Source organism: Odontesthes bonariensis, chromosome 3 (assembly GCF_027942865.1).
Source record: "Odontesthes bonariensis isolate fOdoBon6 chromosome 3, fOdoBon6.hap1, whole genome shotgun sequence".
In the NCBI taxonomy this organism is placed as follows: Eukaryota; Metazoa; Chordata; class Actinopteri; order Atheriniformes; family Atherinopsidae; genus Odontesthes; species Odontesthes bonariensis.
The window spans coordinates 21223219-21239854 of NC_134508.1; the positions used below are offsets into that span (position 1 = coordinate 21223219).

Genomic DNA, 16636 nt, shown 5'->3' on the forward strand with positions numbered 1-16636 from the left:
ATCCATGACGTTAAAAACCACAGATGACACGTTTCTCTTTCCCCGCATGTGTCGGACATTTATTTAGACTTCCACAACTGGAGACGGACGAGGCGTTCAGAATTTTAGTTGCATACAATGTAGAGTTCGTTTTCCCCCTAAACAGGATAGCACAGACCGTATCACACACAAGTCAGAGATACGTATTTACAGTTTGCAGAGTACCTCTCCTCATACCCCCGCACTAACAACAAGTGTTCGCTTTTTGTGGTAGATGAAGTAATCGACCAAACAAATGCCTCAAGAGGAAAAAACAAAGGTAGATTGGTCATAGCTTTTCTTGCATTGGTAAAGAAATGCGGAATCCCAAGCGTTTTCCTTTGGTTACGCCGCATTCATCACATTTTGGATTACACCACTTACATAAATGTGTCGCTTATCTCAGTCCTTTGTAGTGTATTTGTTTGAATTAGTTTAAGTTTAATCTTCACAGCTGGAATGTTTAAAACTTCTCTGTCACTGTTGGTTCTTGGTTCACTGCCTTTTTTTTTTTTTTTTTTAAAAAACAACCAAAAACCCATAAAACCAACCATGAATAGAAAACATGGTTTAAACAACACGAACATTCATTCGTAATGAAAGTGTCTTCATTTTTTTTTTTTTCCCCTTCCTTGATTCACGTTGACTCGTACATTTAAAAACATCTTCCGAGAAACAATGGAAGCATATGGCAGCATACAGTAATCAGCACGAAGTACACTAAGGAGAATCATGGAAGTAGATGCTGAACATTAGGATCATCATTGCACCCGTAACAGTGGATCTACACATCATTAATACTGGCATTTGTCTTTAGTTTTCTCCACTGAGAGTCGAGCTACGTTAAAATAAAAAAAAAAAAAAACAAAGCTTTACAATAAAAGTTCAGGAGGATGTCTCTGCCGTAGAAGGCGGCAGAACAGCACCGTTCACGTGATGTTCAGAGGTCTGAACTGTGAGTCAGATGAGGTCTCGGCTGGAACAGGAAGTACACCAGTTAGAGGTGAGCCGGGACCGTCTGCAGAGCATCTTCTGTGCTGCGCTTCACGTTCACATTCTGCAACAGCCGCGGGACAAAGACAAAAGTTAAAGGTCTGTACTGCACATGTTACATTTTCTGATCATCAAATAATACCACGATATATATATATATATTTATTTGAAAAATGTCTTCATGCATTCGATGAATGTAGCAGACGTCATGTGTGGAACGTTATAGCTTTAAGTCAGTGCAGCTGCAGTGGGTTTTGTTTGTTTTAGTTAAAGCACACTTCTAGAGACTAAAACAACGGATTTCTCGGTGTGAAAAGGCTATTGAGAAGTAAACGTTTTAATACTAAATAGCTTCCACTGTTGCTGAGACACTTCAGCCCACAGACTGGCATGTTAAAAAAAAAAAAAACACATGAAGAGGAAAAAAACTGGACCCGTGGAAGTCATTGTGTGCGATTTGACATCAAAATATATGTTTTGACCACAAACAATAATTTGAAAAAAGAGCTGAATTTATTTCCGTTTACAAAGCGTCAAACTCAACATGAAACAAGTTACATGCGACTGAAAAAGATTAAACCCGTGTTTTATCCAGCAGGAAGTGAATTATTGCACGGGGAGGTAACTATCAAACCAAGTTTAAGAAGTAAAAAAATAAATAGAAATATGTCGGCATAGACACAAAGCTTTGCTTAGAAAATGTTAATTACTGGACATAAAAGTGAAATTGTGCATCTTCACAGGTGCAGTGACACCAAGTAAATCTTTAAGAGCGTGTCAGTATTACACGGGTATAAAAAAGAAAAAGAAATAGCCTCATAATGGCTACAAATATGGCTTCTTCTAAAATACATTCACAATGAGAAACAAGCGTTCACATCCCACTTTAAATGATTGTTTTCCTATTTATTCACTATAGTGTTAAACTATAAGTTCACACACTCCTACTTTTGGCAGTTAGACTCAAACAGTGAATTCTATGGTTCATCTTACAGTTCAAAGCTATTTGTCCCAAACAAAACCCTTTGAGATGTGACATTATCAGTTATGCACACACACGAGTGATTCATCCTGAAACTGATAGCGTTGATGATTCAAAGTTGTTTGAGTTGCTATAATGTACAGCAGAGAATTTGTTTCTATTCTCACTGATAAGAAAAAGAACAATCGGCACCATCGGCTAAGCCGCTTCATGATGGAGACACGGACCGGACGTTAGAGGACATGATGAGCCTCTAAAGAGGACATGAGTCAAAGTCGGTGTCTCTTTCAACACAGGGTTTTCTGTTCGGGATTCCCCTGATTGAGATGTGGGTCACAGATGATGTGAGCTCGAAAACACAGTGAGGTTAGAGGCTTCTCTGTGATACCTACCTCTGGTCTGTCTCTATGCGTGTTCACGGCATCCACTCGTAAATACACAGACTCCACTTTACATCCTGAGGAAGAGCGAACAAAAGTAATTATTATTATTATTAATGATTATTATCATTAATAATCAGACCACAAGGAGACGACTTCAGACATTACGTTGGCACATTTGTCTAACGCTTGCAGTTTTGCTGCTGACTGTACAGTTCTATGAACAAGTTGTTCTTTTTTTTTTTCCATACAGAAAAATGACGATGGCACATTTATAAGCTCGTAAAGCAAAAACGAAACTCACCATAAGCCACAGGGGTCAACTTCAACACGGTGTGCAAAGGGCACTTGAGATAAGGCAACTCATCTGTGAGGACAGAGACAAAGTGTGAAGTTTTAGAGGAGTTTTCCACGCGGGGACTCTTCAGCACCCTGCAGTTTAGCTGAAGAAAGCCACAAAACTACTATCTCGTAAATTATGAAATAAAATAAAAAAAGAAAGGCCCAAGTTAAATTTCTTTCTTACGTGCAGTCTTGTCCAGGAAATACGCAAGAAGACATCGCATGACGGCCTGATGGCAAATGACCAGAACGTTCTCTTGTCTCTCCAGCTCCATGATCACTGGCTCCAGTCGCTGCACCAGGTCTTCGTATGACTGAAAGAGAAACCCATAGCCGTCAAACACTTAAAAGCCTCGCCTGGAAACAATCGGGACCCTTTGAAACATTTCATCACCTCTCCTTTCGGATAGCGGTAGCGGTATTTGTCTTGGTCTCTCATTGCAAACTCCTGTGGGAAATGCTCTTGGATCTCCTCGTACATCATTTCTTCACACACGCCCTTGATAAATATTGGGAGATGATGCGTTTAGCTTTCGCACGTGTACTTTTACGATGACTTTGTATAAAACGGGTGAAAGCAGAAGTTGACATACAGCGTCGATTTCATTGAGAGCTTTCCACTGCTCGTACGGCACTCCGAGGCACTCCGCTGTCTGGATGGTTCTCTTCATCTGGCTGGTCCAAACTTTCAGTTCTTTGATCTTCTGTTCTTCGATGAAATTCCTCAGACTTTGGGCAAACTGTGTGGCAGGGGGTAAGGCACCATTTCAGAAACATGCTTGAAATAAGACTTGTGACATCGTTTAAGACATCTTTTAAGACTTCACTCATGATGCAGATACGCACCTCTTTTCCTCTGGCAGACAAGCCAGAGTCTCCTCCGATGCGTCCCTTTATGTTGAGGTCGCTCTCACCGTGGCGACACAGGTAGATGGAGCGCGGGGTGATGTGGATGTTCATCAGGTAGTAGACGATTCGACTTTGGATGTGATCAACCACGCGGTTCACCATGTAGCGACGGCCCACATCCATGATCTTTATGTAGGACACATCCCTGCAGGCGGATTTTCAGTTTAACACCTTTTTACATTTCACGAGCTGCTTCCCTGACCAGATCTTTTTCTGTATGTGTCCCCACCTGTCGAGAGCCTCATCCAGCGGCTGGTAGGACGACTCGTAGCACTTTATTCTGTTCATAAAGTCTTCGATAGCTTCGTCTGAGTCGCAGTGTACGTAGTCTGGGTTTTCCAGTTTGACTTGCTTCAAAGTGAGGAAACACGGAGAGGATGTGAGCACAGGAAAAGGGGGGAAGCGGGTGTTGGCTGTACGGTTAAATCTAAACAAGAGCATCTTGATATGGAGCGATTGCCTCAGCTTGTTCTTTATTAGTATTATTGTTACAATAAAAAAAAAGGAAATAAAAACACTAGAATGGATAAAAAAAAAGAAAAATAGACCAATCCTACCACAATGTTTTGTGCGATGACATCTGGGTCCTCGCACACGGACTCCACAAAAAACACCTGAGTGGACAAGAAAACACTGTAAACAAACCTGGTGTTCATCAAGCCAAGCCTAAAAAAATAAAAGTGTGTACAATTCTGCCTTCATCATACTCTGAATCCATTTTGCTCGGCAAACTTCATGATGGTTCCTCTTCTTTCCCTGGTCGTGTTTGTGGCATCGAACACCTGAAAACACGCACAAAAGGCCCTCATTAGTCAACCCGAGCACACACATGCCCATATGATCACTTTGCACGCAGACTTCTGGGACAGTACCCACCGCAACATGTCCTCCTTCAACGCACAGGTACTGCCGAACATCATTGAGTGCTGACGTGGCGCACTGACTGTGAAAGGACACAAGTATATGAAGATTTGACAACGGTGAGGGGAAGTTCACGTTTATGATGAGAGATTATCCAAGGCAGGTGATTATACACATGATCTCCTCCTTTCTTTAAGGAGTGCTTATCAGAGGTGGACTGCTCTGGCTGGCTGGTTTTGTCATTGTTGCCTGCACGGTACAGGCCGACGTCCAGAAAATTTTGGTGTGGACTCACTGTCTGATTTTTACGCCTTCTTCGTTGTCTGGACGGAAAAACTCAAAGGACTTGTAGATCTTCAGACACTCCCTCCGGTAGTCGCCAACATTGAACTCTGTCACAAAGGGAAGAAAAGTGGCGCTTAAAACCTCAGTAACGGCTGTGACATGTGTCACTATCAGAGGGTAGATGCCGGGGTGTCACTCATACCTTTGGTTGGCACGCCTATCCAATTCAAGTAGCGCGTAAGCTTCTTTGATATGTACGTTTTCCCTCTGGCAGGAAGTCCAACAGTCACGATGAGAGTTGGACAGTTTGTTGTACATACTGGGTGGGGGTGGGAGAGAAAAAGAAACAGAGAAACACTAAATTTTAATTTAAAAAGCTTCTCACATGTTTAAGTAGGTCAGCACGGCTTGTCAACATCACTCCTGACTGGAGTTTCATTCGTCTGAAGAGGTGAAAACACTTTTGCTGTACGATGAAGAGTGGAGACACAACTACAACCACAACAAACAGCGACCTTTAAAGCAGAAGGTGGGGTCCACGTTTGCTCCTCTTAAAACAGCAAACCCTGAGGCACACGCTTATTAATTAAGGGCAGGAATGAGGGCAGGGCTCCCAGTAAAGTTGGGAGGCTCTGCTTTTTTTTTTGTGGCAATCTTTGTGTTGTGGTAACTCAAGCTGCATCTCTGAGAGAGGGTGACTTTTAAATATGTGGCAATCTTAATGGTAACAACCAATCATAAAAACCTATTTCTGGATTTTCTGTTACATAAGAACAGTCCAGATGGGTTGTAACATCAATCTGACCTTTATCCTTGTATATGACTACATTTTTGTTGGGTAAGTTTTAAGAGTGCCAAAAGGAGATGCATTGTTTGCGCCAGAGAGGTCACCGCACGGCACAAAGGATTTGAACCGATGCTGTAGCGTTGTGTTTCTGACAAAAAGATAAGAGGGGTTGAAACGTTTTGTGCCCGACACAAGACAGGACTAGCTGCACCCTGTTAACAAAAACAGAAATAAAAAGGTCAGAAGAAAGCCGCTTGAACTTAGCAGAATCAAGCAGACCCGCAAAGAGCCAGCCAGCCAGGCTGAGATAAAGGAGCAGCTGATTCGCACACAGACATGTTAGAGGTGGTTCCAGGGTAAATTCGTTTTAAGGGGCCACGTGAGCGCAAACATTTCCTCCGGCGAGACTGCAAAGTTCCCTGCGTTTAAGTGCTGTTAACGTAAAAGCTGGACCAGACGAGCTGAGGATGATGCAACACTGCGAAGAGCAAAGAGGCAACAATAAAAAAAATATATATCGCCAAACCGCGAGTCGACGACGAAATAGCGTCATGTCTGATAAGTGATCGATCCAGCGCAGTAACACGGGACTGCGCTCAAGTGCGATGAGAGAAAAATATATATGTAGGCTACATGAGAAGGTGATCGACATCGCGTCCCGTTTTCATCCTTTCGTGCACTTGCCGGTCTGCTGCATCTCTTACCCCGTCTGTGAGCTATGTGGCTGCTTTTGTGAGGCATCCAGATCTTCCGGAGCGGGTTCTGGGTGAGCTCCCGCGGCTGAGTCTCCAACACCAGCTCCTCGTTGTCTATCATCTTGTATCCTGGGTCATTTATGCTCACCTCCAAACAATAAACTGAGACGGTGGGCTTAAGTCCTTGCAGTGTGATTCAAGAGGCTGAATAGGGGGAGGATGCCTCGTATCAGCTGAGGCAACAGCAGTTTCTCGTTACCGTAAGAACTGGAAACGGAGCGCAAGAGAAAGTGCGAGGGAGCAATTATGTCCAGTTCAAGCTGGATCTTTACTTCAGTTATTACTTCGTATTTCACCTACAAACCAGCTATAATTCTAAGATATTTACTGCTCTCGTGTTGTGGTGTTATTCCAGTTGTTTACTTACGTCCAACTTTCTTGTGCCATGCAGAATAATATGCTAATTAGCTCCTGAGTTTCAACTACAACCGCACTGTAAGTGTGGAAAGGTGTTGTTTAGAAGACTGTAAAAATTGGCTTAGTTCATAGACATTATAAATGAAATAGTCTCAGTACTTTTTCCAGGGAGGACACGAGACATGACCTTAACTGAGACTGGCCCAGACAGAACAGGGAACCCTGAGATCCAGGTGCGAAAAGCACACACACACATTATTTGGGTTACTCAGAGACATTATTTGGCTTATGACGAAGAACCTACTCATATCCAATCACATGTGATCAATAAGGGATCCAACGTGTTGAAACAATGAGACATATAAATACAAAATGTTCTGTCATACCGACACCAGCGCAATCAATAAAGACTTCATTTTCACTTGAATTACTCCGGTCCGTTCTTGAGCTTCCAATTAAAGAACCGAATCTAACAAGACTAACAGAAGTTTTTTACGTGTTGGGTAGTATAAAAGCAAATACTTTGTCGCACATTTTCATTTTGGAGCGTTTTCCATAGTTTTTGTTCGCTAAGCATGTGGTGGAAATGTTACATTTGCAGGTCTCGAGATCCTCTTGTCAGTAATTTTCAGACGTCTTTGTTTTCCCAAAGAAAACCCTATTTCAAATGGCGCCGTAATGATGATGTGAAATGAGCGTGCAGAAAGCGAGGGGGAGCAGATGTTGGAAGAAAACGCGTGCAGTCGTTCACATGCGACACACATGGACAGCGAATGCGGTAGAGAAATTAACCAATCACAGGAGAGGTTAGAGGCCTCGCAGCCAATCAGAGAGGAGGAAGGAGGAATGGAGGGCCTCCTCCCTGCAGCAAGCTCACCTAAGCGCATAGTCATGTAAAGTAGTGTTTTTGGGTTTTACACGACCCTATCACGGGCCCCCGGAGTTGAAATCACACGATGTACTGATGGCAACAGTTCAGCACCTTTTGATATAGTTGACAGTCTTACACAACAGAACACTTTGACCGTTGTTGTGTAAACATTTTTTTTTTTAATCGAGGATTTTATTCAGTTAATGATTTACACATTAGTCGGCTTTTGCCCGTTAACCGTTGTACATGAGATAAGACAACTTATGAGAGAGAAAAAAAAACACTCTAAAGATAGTGGAAATGTCCTAAGGAAATCCTAATGATACATTTGTACAATTTTTGCAAAATTCTACATGTAATCAAGAAAACTATAATTGGGAATAAAAAGATTTAGCTGCAACCCTAAATATGCTGCAAAATAGTAGCTAAATACATACGCTGTACACCAACAGCCAAATATAAATGTAATTTCAATTTACACTCTGAGAATAACCTAACAAACTAATGAGAAGAAAAAGAAAACATGAACCAGCAGATAGGACATTTAGCTCAGCTGGTTACTTTATTAAAAAGTCTGATGCCTTTTCCGCTGATTTGAAATTTCAGCAACCGAAGTGAATTTTGTAGGCTCAGATAACTTTGCCAGGACATTAGCATGTGTAATACAATCACATGTGACTGTGGACGGACAAGTCACGTCGGAACTGTGTGAATTTAATGAAAACATCCTGATTCATGGAAGCATGCTGCAGCACACATGGGCAGCGAATGCAGCTGAAATATGAGTCTCCTGAGGAGCCCTGATGTAGTGAAACACTGGCGACACCAGATGCCACTGCTCCCTTACATCTTATTACTGCACGTTGAGACTATTGATCTCATTGGTATGAAGACCTGAAACTGCTGCAATCCCAAATGAATACAGAAACATATAAATGGAGCAATAAATAGGTTACTATAATAAAAACAATTCTACTGGAACACAGTAGAAACATATTTGCAATAATAAGACAATTTTTTGTTTAAATTTTCCACTGCATTCATCTAACCTTGTGTTTATTTACTATTTATTTACTTTGCCATTCAATTCTCCTTTTTTTTAAGAAAAAAAAAGTAATTTCTTTCTTTATCCCGGTTTTATTTCTGTATTATTTTCAATCATATTGTCTTGCTCCATTTTTTCTTTCTAAATGATTGTTTCTTTGTCATAATTTCACAATACGTTTTCCCAATTACGTTTGTCTTTTACGATATTAATTATAGATGTATTTACCTCTCTATCATCTCCACTTTGCACCCCCCCCCGTATTTATTTTCCCAAGCACATTTATTTCCATGTTTTCTTTAAAATTCTCTTAGTTTTTACAATCCTGCGTGCATTTCTGCTTCGTTGTTCTTCTTGGTAGCAATTATCGTCCTAGTTGCTGATTTGTTGAGCCATTTATACATTTTTGCATTCATTTTGGATCATCAGCAGTTTCAGTCCTCCATACAGAGGATGATACAAGTCAAATAATCATGGAACTACTCCATTAGAAATAACGACCAACACTCTGATGGCAGCGATGTGATGAATCCAGCACTATAACAGAGGCCAGAGATCACGACTGTCATGGTTAATCAGCATGTCAGCAGATAATCACAATAATCCTCTAAACACACATGCACATGTTTTCTTGACCTTAACAAGAAAACATACACTTGAGCTCACCTAGAGTTAAAGGGGCCTTTTGAGATGGTAAAATGTGTTTGTGGACCGTTGTTTTGCAGCTTTAAATAAAGTGTATGCAACTTGGACGCGTGTCCAACTAACTATAAAGAATCCAAAACAACATTAAAAAAATGTATTCATGTAAATATGATAATGACTTCAAACATAAAAAGGGTGATAAAACATACAAAGAAACTGAAATAAACACTACACAAAAAAAGGATCTTTAAAGTATCTTTACTTTGGATGTGATGATGATATTGTAGCTACAGGTTGTATCTTCTCTGCTTTCTAAACATCTTTCATTTCTGGACAGCTTCACATTAAAATGCTATAAATCCTGTCAGTGACAAGTACTTGTACTTAAAACAATGAGTTTGTGTGACGAGGCCGGGAAAGACGGGCTGCAGTAATCACACTTTTAACCACCCATTGTTCCCATGCTTTAACCAGCAGGGCAAGTTTTAAGAAAATGGCACGGACGATAGACAAGTCTGGGCTTAAATTCACCTATAACAATAAACAATTACATGACACTGCAAAACCCTGCAGCAGAGGTGTGTCATATTAAGCTGAGTGCCAAGCGGTGGCATTAATTCCTGCTGGTTACCTCCAATTCATGACATCTTCCCCGTCTTCTTCGTCAGAGCAGTTTTGCTGATATGACACCATAATGCATTATCTTCTTGACTGTTACTCTAAGTACATCTCATCATCCACCTATGTTTATAAACAATGCCCAAATTCAAGTTAAAGTTAAAAAAAATGTGTAATGCATGAACTGCATTAGGCATTTACACCATAGAATCTGACCTTTACGTTTAGAGTGGTGCTTCAAAGGTTTATAACCAATGATGTAAATTCGGTGCTTGAAGCTCCGTCTCGTCTGGATCTACTACGACCAAAGTGTTGCCGTTTCTACTGTGTCATGTTGTCTTTGTTACACTGAAATTGAAGGACAATGAAACTGACTCTATAATCTAACGTAGATTTTAGGCCAGAGCACATCTAGTAAACAATGGAGAACAACTGATAACTGCTGACCTTCTAAATAGTGATAGATTAAATGATGCTTTGAGTTAATCTGCATCAGCTGCCCAGAATTTCAAAAGGCCATCGAACAAAAGATGAATGGAGACATACTCACAGTCCAGGAAATGTTTTCATTGTGGCTGCTGTGGAAAGACCGCCTTTTGTTTCTGTGCGGCAACCGGTTTTAATTCTCTTTCTTAAAACACAGTCTTTCTTAGAAGTGCTGCTCTCTACTGCTAGTCAATGCGGTTGTTGGATGAACTAAAACTTGGTCTTCCATTCAACACCCCCCCCACCAACTTTTGTTCTCGACCCCTGGTAGACATTTATTGGTCCTATACATTTCTTTTATTTGAAACTAAGTGCACGCAGAATGTGCCCAATAGATCTATTTAAGCCAAGACGGGCGATGATGACAATGGTGTTAAATGTTCGCTTAGGTACAGCAGCTGTGTCTCTCATTTCTTATCCTTATGTGTTGTTTTATATAACAGGAATGAACTATAAAGCTAGATGAACATTACCAGGCTTTCTTTGATGTAGCTGGTTCAATAAAACCTAAAACTCCAATGAAGGATAATCTGTGCCATGACAGTAAGCACCTTTACATGACATCAGAAAACACAATCGTATGAAATCAAAGCTGAGCTGATAAACAATGTGATTGGGGATGGAATCACTCAACTTAACTGAAATGAGCTGAGGCACTTCACACAAGCTCCAAAGTTCCATCATTTTGCTTTTTCTATAAAAACAATCAAATGTAAGCGTACGTTAATACAGCCAAATTCCCAATAAAGCTGCTCTCATTCAAATGTTTTTCGGTTCGTTTCTTCTGATGGCTACACGTCAGAAACTGTGATTGAAAATCTGCCCATTAAGACTATGCATAGTCTTAATCTGCTCATTATGATGATCAATCATCATAAAAAGAGAGAGAGAGCGGTGCACTTCTCCAGCCAGGTTAATAGAGAGCTGCTCAGCTGCTGACAGTGAAAACTCTTGCTTTAGGCACAACAAGCCTCACTAAACCATTAAGCCTGCTTTATAGTACCCGACATTCCTTAAACACAAAAATACAACGCAGAATACAACAACACCATCAGCCACCGCTCTCTCGACAAAAGAAGCAGCTGCTAATAAAGTCCACATTGGTGAAGCTCCTCAAAACAACACAATAGTGATCCAGCGACTGAACATTACATTCATCTGTAATGTTTTAAGATAAAGATACCGGTGGCCTCCTGGACAAAGAGACATAGGTTAACCGATATTCACAATGTCCACAATTTAGTTCCTGGGCTTCTTCCTATGAACTATCGATGTTTATATGGAGGCAAATGCAAAGAACAAAATGTTAGAAATGAAGACGAAAATGCATCTAAAAACCTTCCTGCATGGTAAAGCCTCGCTCACCATGGGGAGGTGTTGAGATCAGGGCTATTGGAGGTCATTCAGCATTACCACACTGTTGAAGAATATATGAGTGTATGGAGCTATGACCAAACCAGTAAAGAGCCAGTGAGTGTACTCAGTGAGCGTAACCTGTACCAAGGTCAATGCACTACTTTACAGTTTTAAAGGCACCAATCCAGATCCTCACTTAGCTTTAATGGGTTCCTCACTTGCCCATGCTCTACATATCCACCAGGTTCCATGCAGACAGACAGAAAAACAACAATGAAGCCATATCTCCGCCTCAGCTTCCAACTTGAAACAACAGAGAATACAAATGCCTGGACATGGGGGTCAGCATACTTTTTGCCGTAAAGTGCATTGTGAGTCTGTTTTCAGGCCTTTTTCTTAATCAGTTGGCTTTATTATAACGATATTGAGCGGAATAAATTGGATTTTTCAACATTTAAAAAAAAATAATAATAATAATAAATCCCAATCAATTTCTATATGTCAAATGTCCCAACTCTATAATCATTAAATCTACAATATTCTAAAGAGAATCAGCAGATAAACGCAACAAAGGTTCACTTTCACAGTTTTTGTTTAAAAAAATAAAATAAAAATCACATGAACGTCTAGTTGAATATCAAATAAAAGCACATCTTCTTTGTCAGTGGTAAAGATGAATATTTGACCAAACTTTTTGGAATCTATTTATGGGCTTGTAGTGCAGTGTTACCCAGAATCAGTTCATACTGGTTTACATGCCTCAGAGGATTACAGAGAGGAAGTCTCTGAGCCTAATGAGCAACAGTCGTGTCTCCATGGCACAAAAATCTCACTTCATTTGCAAGGCTGAACGCGTCAAAAATAACCATACAAAAAAAACCTGTGTTCCGACACTTCCGCATGCAAAACATCAGTCCTTTCAATGCATTGTGCAGTTGAACAGTGCCTGCAAAGGCACAACGTAGCCTTGCCCGAAGCCGTTAATGTGATTCTGGATCAGCGTGTGAACTTTCCCCCAGATAAAGCAGACACACTGAGGGAAGGAGGAGCCGTGAGAGAGATGGCAATTCTTTGTACAAGGACTAGGGGGGGGTGATTTGCGGTGATGATTTAAGAGTAGAAATCTGAAGGAGACATAAAGGTAAAAAATAAACATTATGGAGTGCAAAACAAAGGGGATTGAAAGCGGGCGGTCTCACAGCAGCAGGCACATTCTGAGGCAGCCTCCCAGGCATGGGAATGAATAGCCTGCACAATATATATGGCTATGGTGGAGCCAATCTCATAATGTCATTTGTAATGGGTCTGCTGCACTCGCTGAGGCATATTCCTTGCAGCTACAACACATATGGGCGATATGGACACCAGTCTTCAAATAGCATCACGTTTGTATTGCAGTAAGCAGCAGAAGTAGCTCAATATGTCGACTGTCATCACAGCATATAAAACAAAGCAGCGGTTTACATGTTCAGCAGCGGCTGACTGAAAATAAACAGCCTCCACCAACATAAAAATGCACTCTGTTATGTTTTTAAGGTTAGCCCCTCCTCTTGGGCTGTGCAGGCAGACAGGCAGCCAACGGAGCACTTCTCCTACTCACCAGGACAGCCTGAGCTCTGTTCATCCCCCGTACATCTTCTACAGCAGCTCAGGCTACAGACATTTAAACCACACTCCAGTTTCTCTCACTCTCTCTGTCTGTCTGTCTGTGCAGCTCACAAACATGACAGCACAGCAATATAATGTTAAATAGGCCTCCAGCATACATGACTCACAAAATTACGTAACAGACTATTCTCATAATAAGTAAGGCACTGGATTATATGGGCCATAGTGTTAGCTCTGGTTCCGATGCCCTCTGCAGGTAATGCCATCTCCTGTGTATTCATTGAAGGAATGAAACAGTGGGCTGGATCTTGAAGAATTCTGAAGTGAGCAGAGTGAGAAGTTGAGACTTAAATGCTTAAGAGTCCCATCCATGTGCCTCTGACATGATGGAGCACCTGCTGGACCTGGATTTTGGGCCCCAAATTGACAGTGAAATCTGCTGTCCATCTGTCCCACTGTGAACTCATTTCGTGGGGAAATATGGTGTCACTTCCCGCTGTTTAACATCCATCCTAAACCATTCAATCCTAACATAAAACTTAAGCAGCCCAATGAAAACCGATGATAAAAGACATTCGAATACAACTTCCAGAAACAAAACCGCTGTGTTGTTGCAGGTGATAATCTACATGTGGGCCATGTCTACACTTGTGAAGCCCTGCAGGACCACCCGAGGGGGTATTCTCCTTGAAAGGTCATGCCATTTAACCTTTAAGTGATGGCATGCCACACAATCCGGTCTGATATTGAAATTTTTTTCAGTTTGAGTAGCCTGATCAAGAAAAACAAAAACAAACATCTGGAGTCACCACTCAATCAGCTGAATCTTTGGTCTGATGTTTTTGGGAGGGTTTTCCTCAACATTATGACAACATGATCCGTAGCTGCCTTTTCAGAACACTTTACAGCCTGTGGCTTTCTCTCTCAGAACACTCATCTTCTTGCAGGCTACTCTAGCTGCAATCAGGCTAAGCAGATAGGACGCTGCGAACTAACAAAGCCTTTCCAGTGTAACAAACTAGATCTTCACAATATACTTCATGATATAACACAATCTAACTCATTTTTCGGCCTCAGGTCGCAGTGTGTCCCGCCTCTTCTCCTGTCAGTTCTGAAGCAAGCCTACGTGACTGACTTGTTTACTTCCTCCGCCTGCTAGCCCAGCTGCTCTGTAGCTCTGCACACAATGTCGACCCATAAGAGCGTCCAAATCTTAAAAAAAACCGAGATCAGTCTGACGGAGGAAAATAAAAGTGTGAGGAGAGCTCCGCTTCGCACCCTACCTGCCTTGTCCCGCATGTTTCTCGGGCGGCAGGAGCCCCTCATGGTCCAGGTTTAAAGCCCAACGTGGAGGAGCGTGAAGCACGGACTGTACAGGAGCGCAGGCTGCAATGAATGAAGTGGGTGAGCGCTGAGTGGCGCGCGCTCAGCGTCGCTCTCACGGGCGCGTGCACCTCAGTGTTTATATTCTGTTTTATTTCCCCACATTTCACCCAAATTTCTCCTTTGAACATATTTTCCGAAGCTTAACAGAGTCTCTCTTCGCCTGACCAATTACCAACAATCCCATCTGCATCTCTCTTTGGATCCTTAGATAAACGGCCCTCCGGTTTCACCTCAGAGCACACAGTGCCAGCCTGAAACAGACACGAAACAAACCCAAACCACTCACACGTGAGATTATTTCGTGTCAAACAGCTGAGTCAGTATTTTTTTTTTGCATGATGTCCCTTGACTTTGTGATCATTTTTCAGCGTCTCTCATAAGTCTGTCTGTGAGATGCTGTGAATCAGCTCACATTTAAACAAAAAAAAATGAAAACAAAAGACTAAAAAGATCGTGGGGATTTTCAGGTTAAGTGAGAATAAGACAAACACCGAAAGAGGTGGAGGATGGAGGATTATGGGAGTTTACCCTGACAACTGACTGGACTGGAAATGCAACAATGGCAGTGTTTACACGAAGGTGCATAACAGACTTTGTTTTGGGTTTTTAGGAACTTTTACAGCGAGATGTTACATCTATTTTATGTTATTTTTTAAAAAGCAATCTTTGTTAATAAAAAAAGAGCGAATTTTCTTTGGAGCCATCTGTTAAGGCGGCAGCTTCAGAGCGAGTTAATGAAAACTGATCAAATGAAATGAGGAAAAGGCTGTCTCTGTCTTCTACGTCTTAGAGACTGACCTGGAAGAAAAGAGAGAATGTGACAAAGGCTGCTCACCATAAAGGGCAACACTGTACACCAGTCTTCAGCTTCGCTGGAATAGGACTGGTGCAGGAGCAATGTCCTGCCCAGTGGCCTGTCCTATTTAGGTCATGTTGTGTTTCTTTGTGGTCATTTTGTATCTTTTCATGTTGTTTTGTGTCACACTGGTTGTTTTACAATTCTTTGTAGCCATCCTATGTTTCTCTCATGCCATTTTTGTGTTAGATTAGCTTAACTTTGTGTTTTATTGTGGTTTTCACATCATCCGAACAATCGTCTTTGGGACATTTTGTGCCTCCTTATGGTCATCTTCTCTTTGTAGTCCGTGAGCGCCTCTTTACGGTTATTTTGTATCTCTTAATAGTTGGTACCTCATTTAGGTTGTTTTTCAAGTCTACAGGGCCATTTCGTGTGACACTGTGTGACCTTTTAGTCTCTATTTTTATATTTTCAATCTCTTCACTTCATTTATCTTTCTTTAAAAGCCCCACTTGTTTGTGAATATTCAAACTATGTGCTTCTTTTGATGCTAGAGGCCTTTTGTTATGCACATTCTCGGGCCTGAAACTGCCCTGGAGCTGGGGGGGGGGGCTGAGATGGCACAGTTTACAACTTCGGCTTCCAGCCTCACACGACACTGTTTTGCTTTACGGTGAGCTTTTGATGTCGTCTCTTTGGCTCCTTCAACGTGACAAAAAGTTAATCAAATTCCCTACAGGGATCAATAAAGCCCATCTTATCTTATCTCGTGTGTGGCTGTGCATTTGCATGCCTCACATGGAGATCTGTTTCTGTGATGTTACATCCCACAACCGTATGAGGAGCTAAAGATGCAAAAAAAAAAAAAGGTTGTTTTGTGTGTCTTTCTGAGCTATGTATGGTACTTTGTTCATTTGGTATACAACCGAGGGGCCCCTGACTCTTATGACCCCTGGGCCTGTGCATGTGGACTGAAACAGCATTCCACATGTGCACAGTTGGCCTTTTAAGAAATCTGTCAACACCTGGTCCAAAGAGCCCTCAAAGGCACCATTGTACCATTTATTTTAATTGTGGTCAAGCATTGAAGGTATAAACACTATGAACAGTATTGATAAAACATTTCCGACACATTCTCCAAAATTGCTAAGGG

General features: G+C 41.5%; 1 protein-coding gene across 2 annotated transcripts; it reads right to left on the minus strand.

The window, feature by feature from the left end:
• Positions 1-31: 31 nt before the first annotated feature.
• On the minus strand, positions 32-14672 carry pfkfb4b (6-phosphofructo-2-kinase/fructose-2,6-biphosphatase 4b). 2 transcript variants are annotated; one of them, XM_075460941.1, is made up of 14 exons: positions 14582-14672; positions 4973-5089; positions 4781-4877; positions 4501-4567; positions 4332-4406; positions 4182-4238; positions 3854-3975; positions 3562-3769; positions 3309-3455; positions 3110-3214; positions 2900-3029; positions 2678-2740; positions 2386-2450; positions 32-1075 (listed from the first exon to the last, which is right to left on the minus strand). In XM_075460941.1, exons 1-14 carry the CDS (start codon positions 14622-14624, stop codon positions 1016-1018), a joined length of 1356 nt encoding a protein of 451 aa, XP_075317056.1. In that variant the 5' UTR covers positions 14625-14672; the 3' UTR covers positions 32-1015. The 2 variants fall into 2 exon arrangements, with proteins under 2 accessions (XP_075317056.1, XP_075317055.1); XM_075460940.1 differs by lacking the exon at positions 14582-14672 and adding an exon at positions 6262-6467.
• Positions 14673-16636: the final 1964 nt, after the last annotated feature.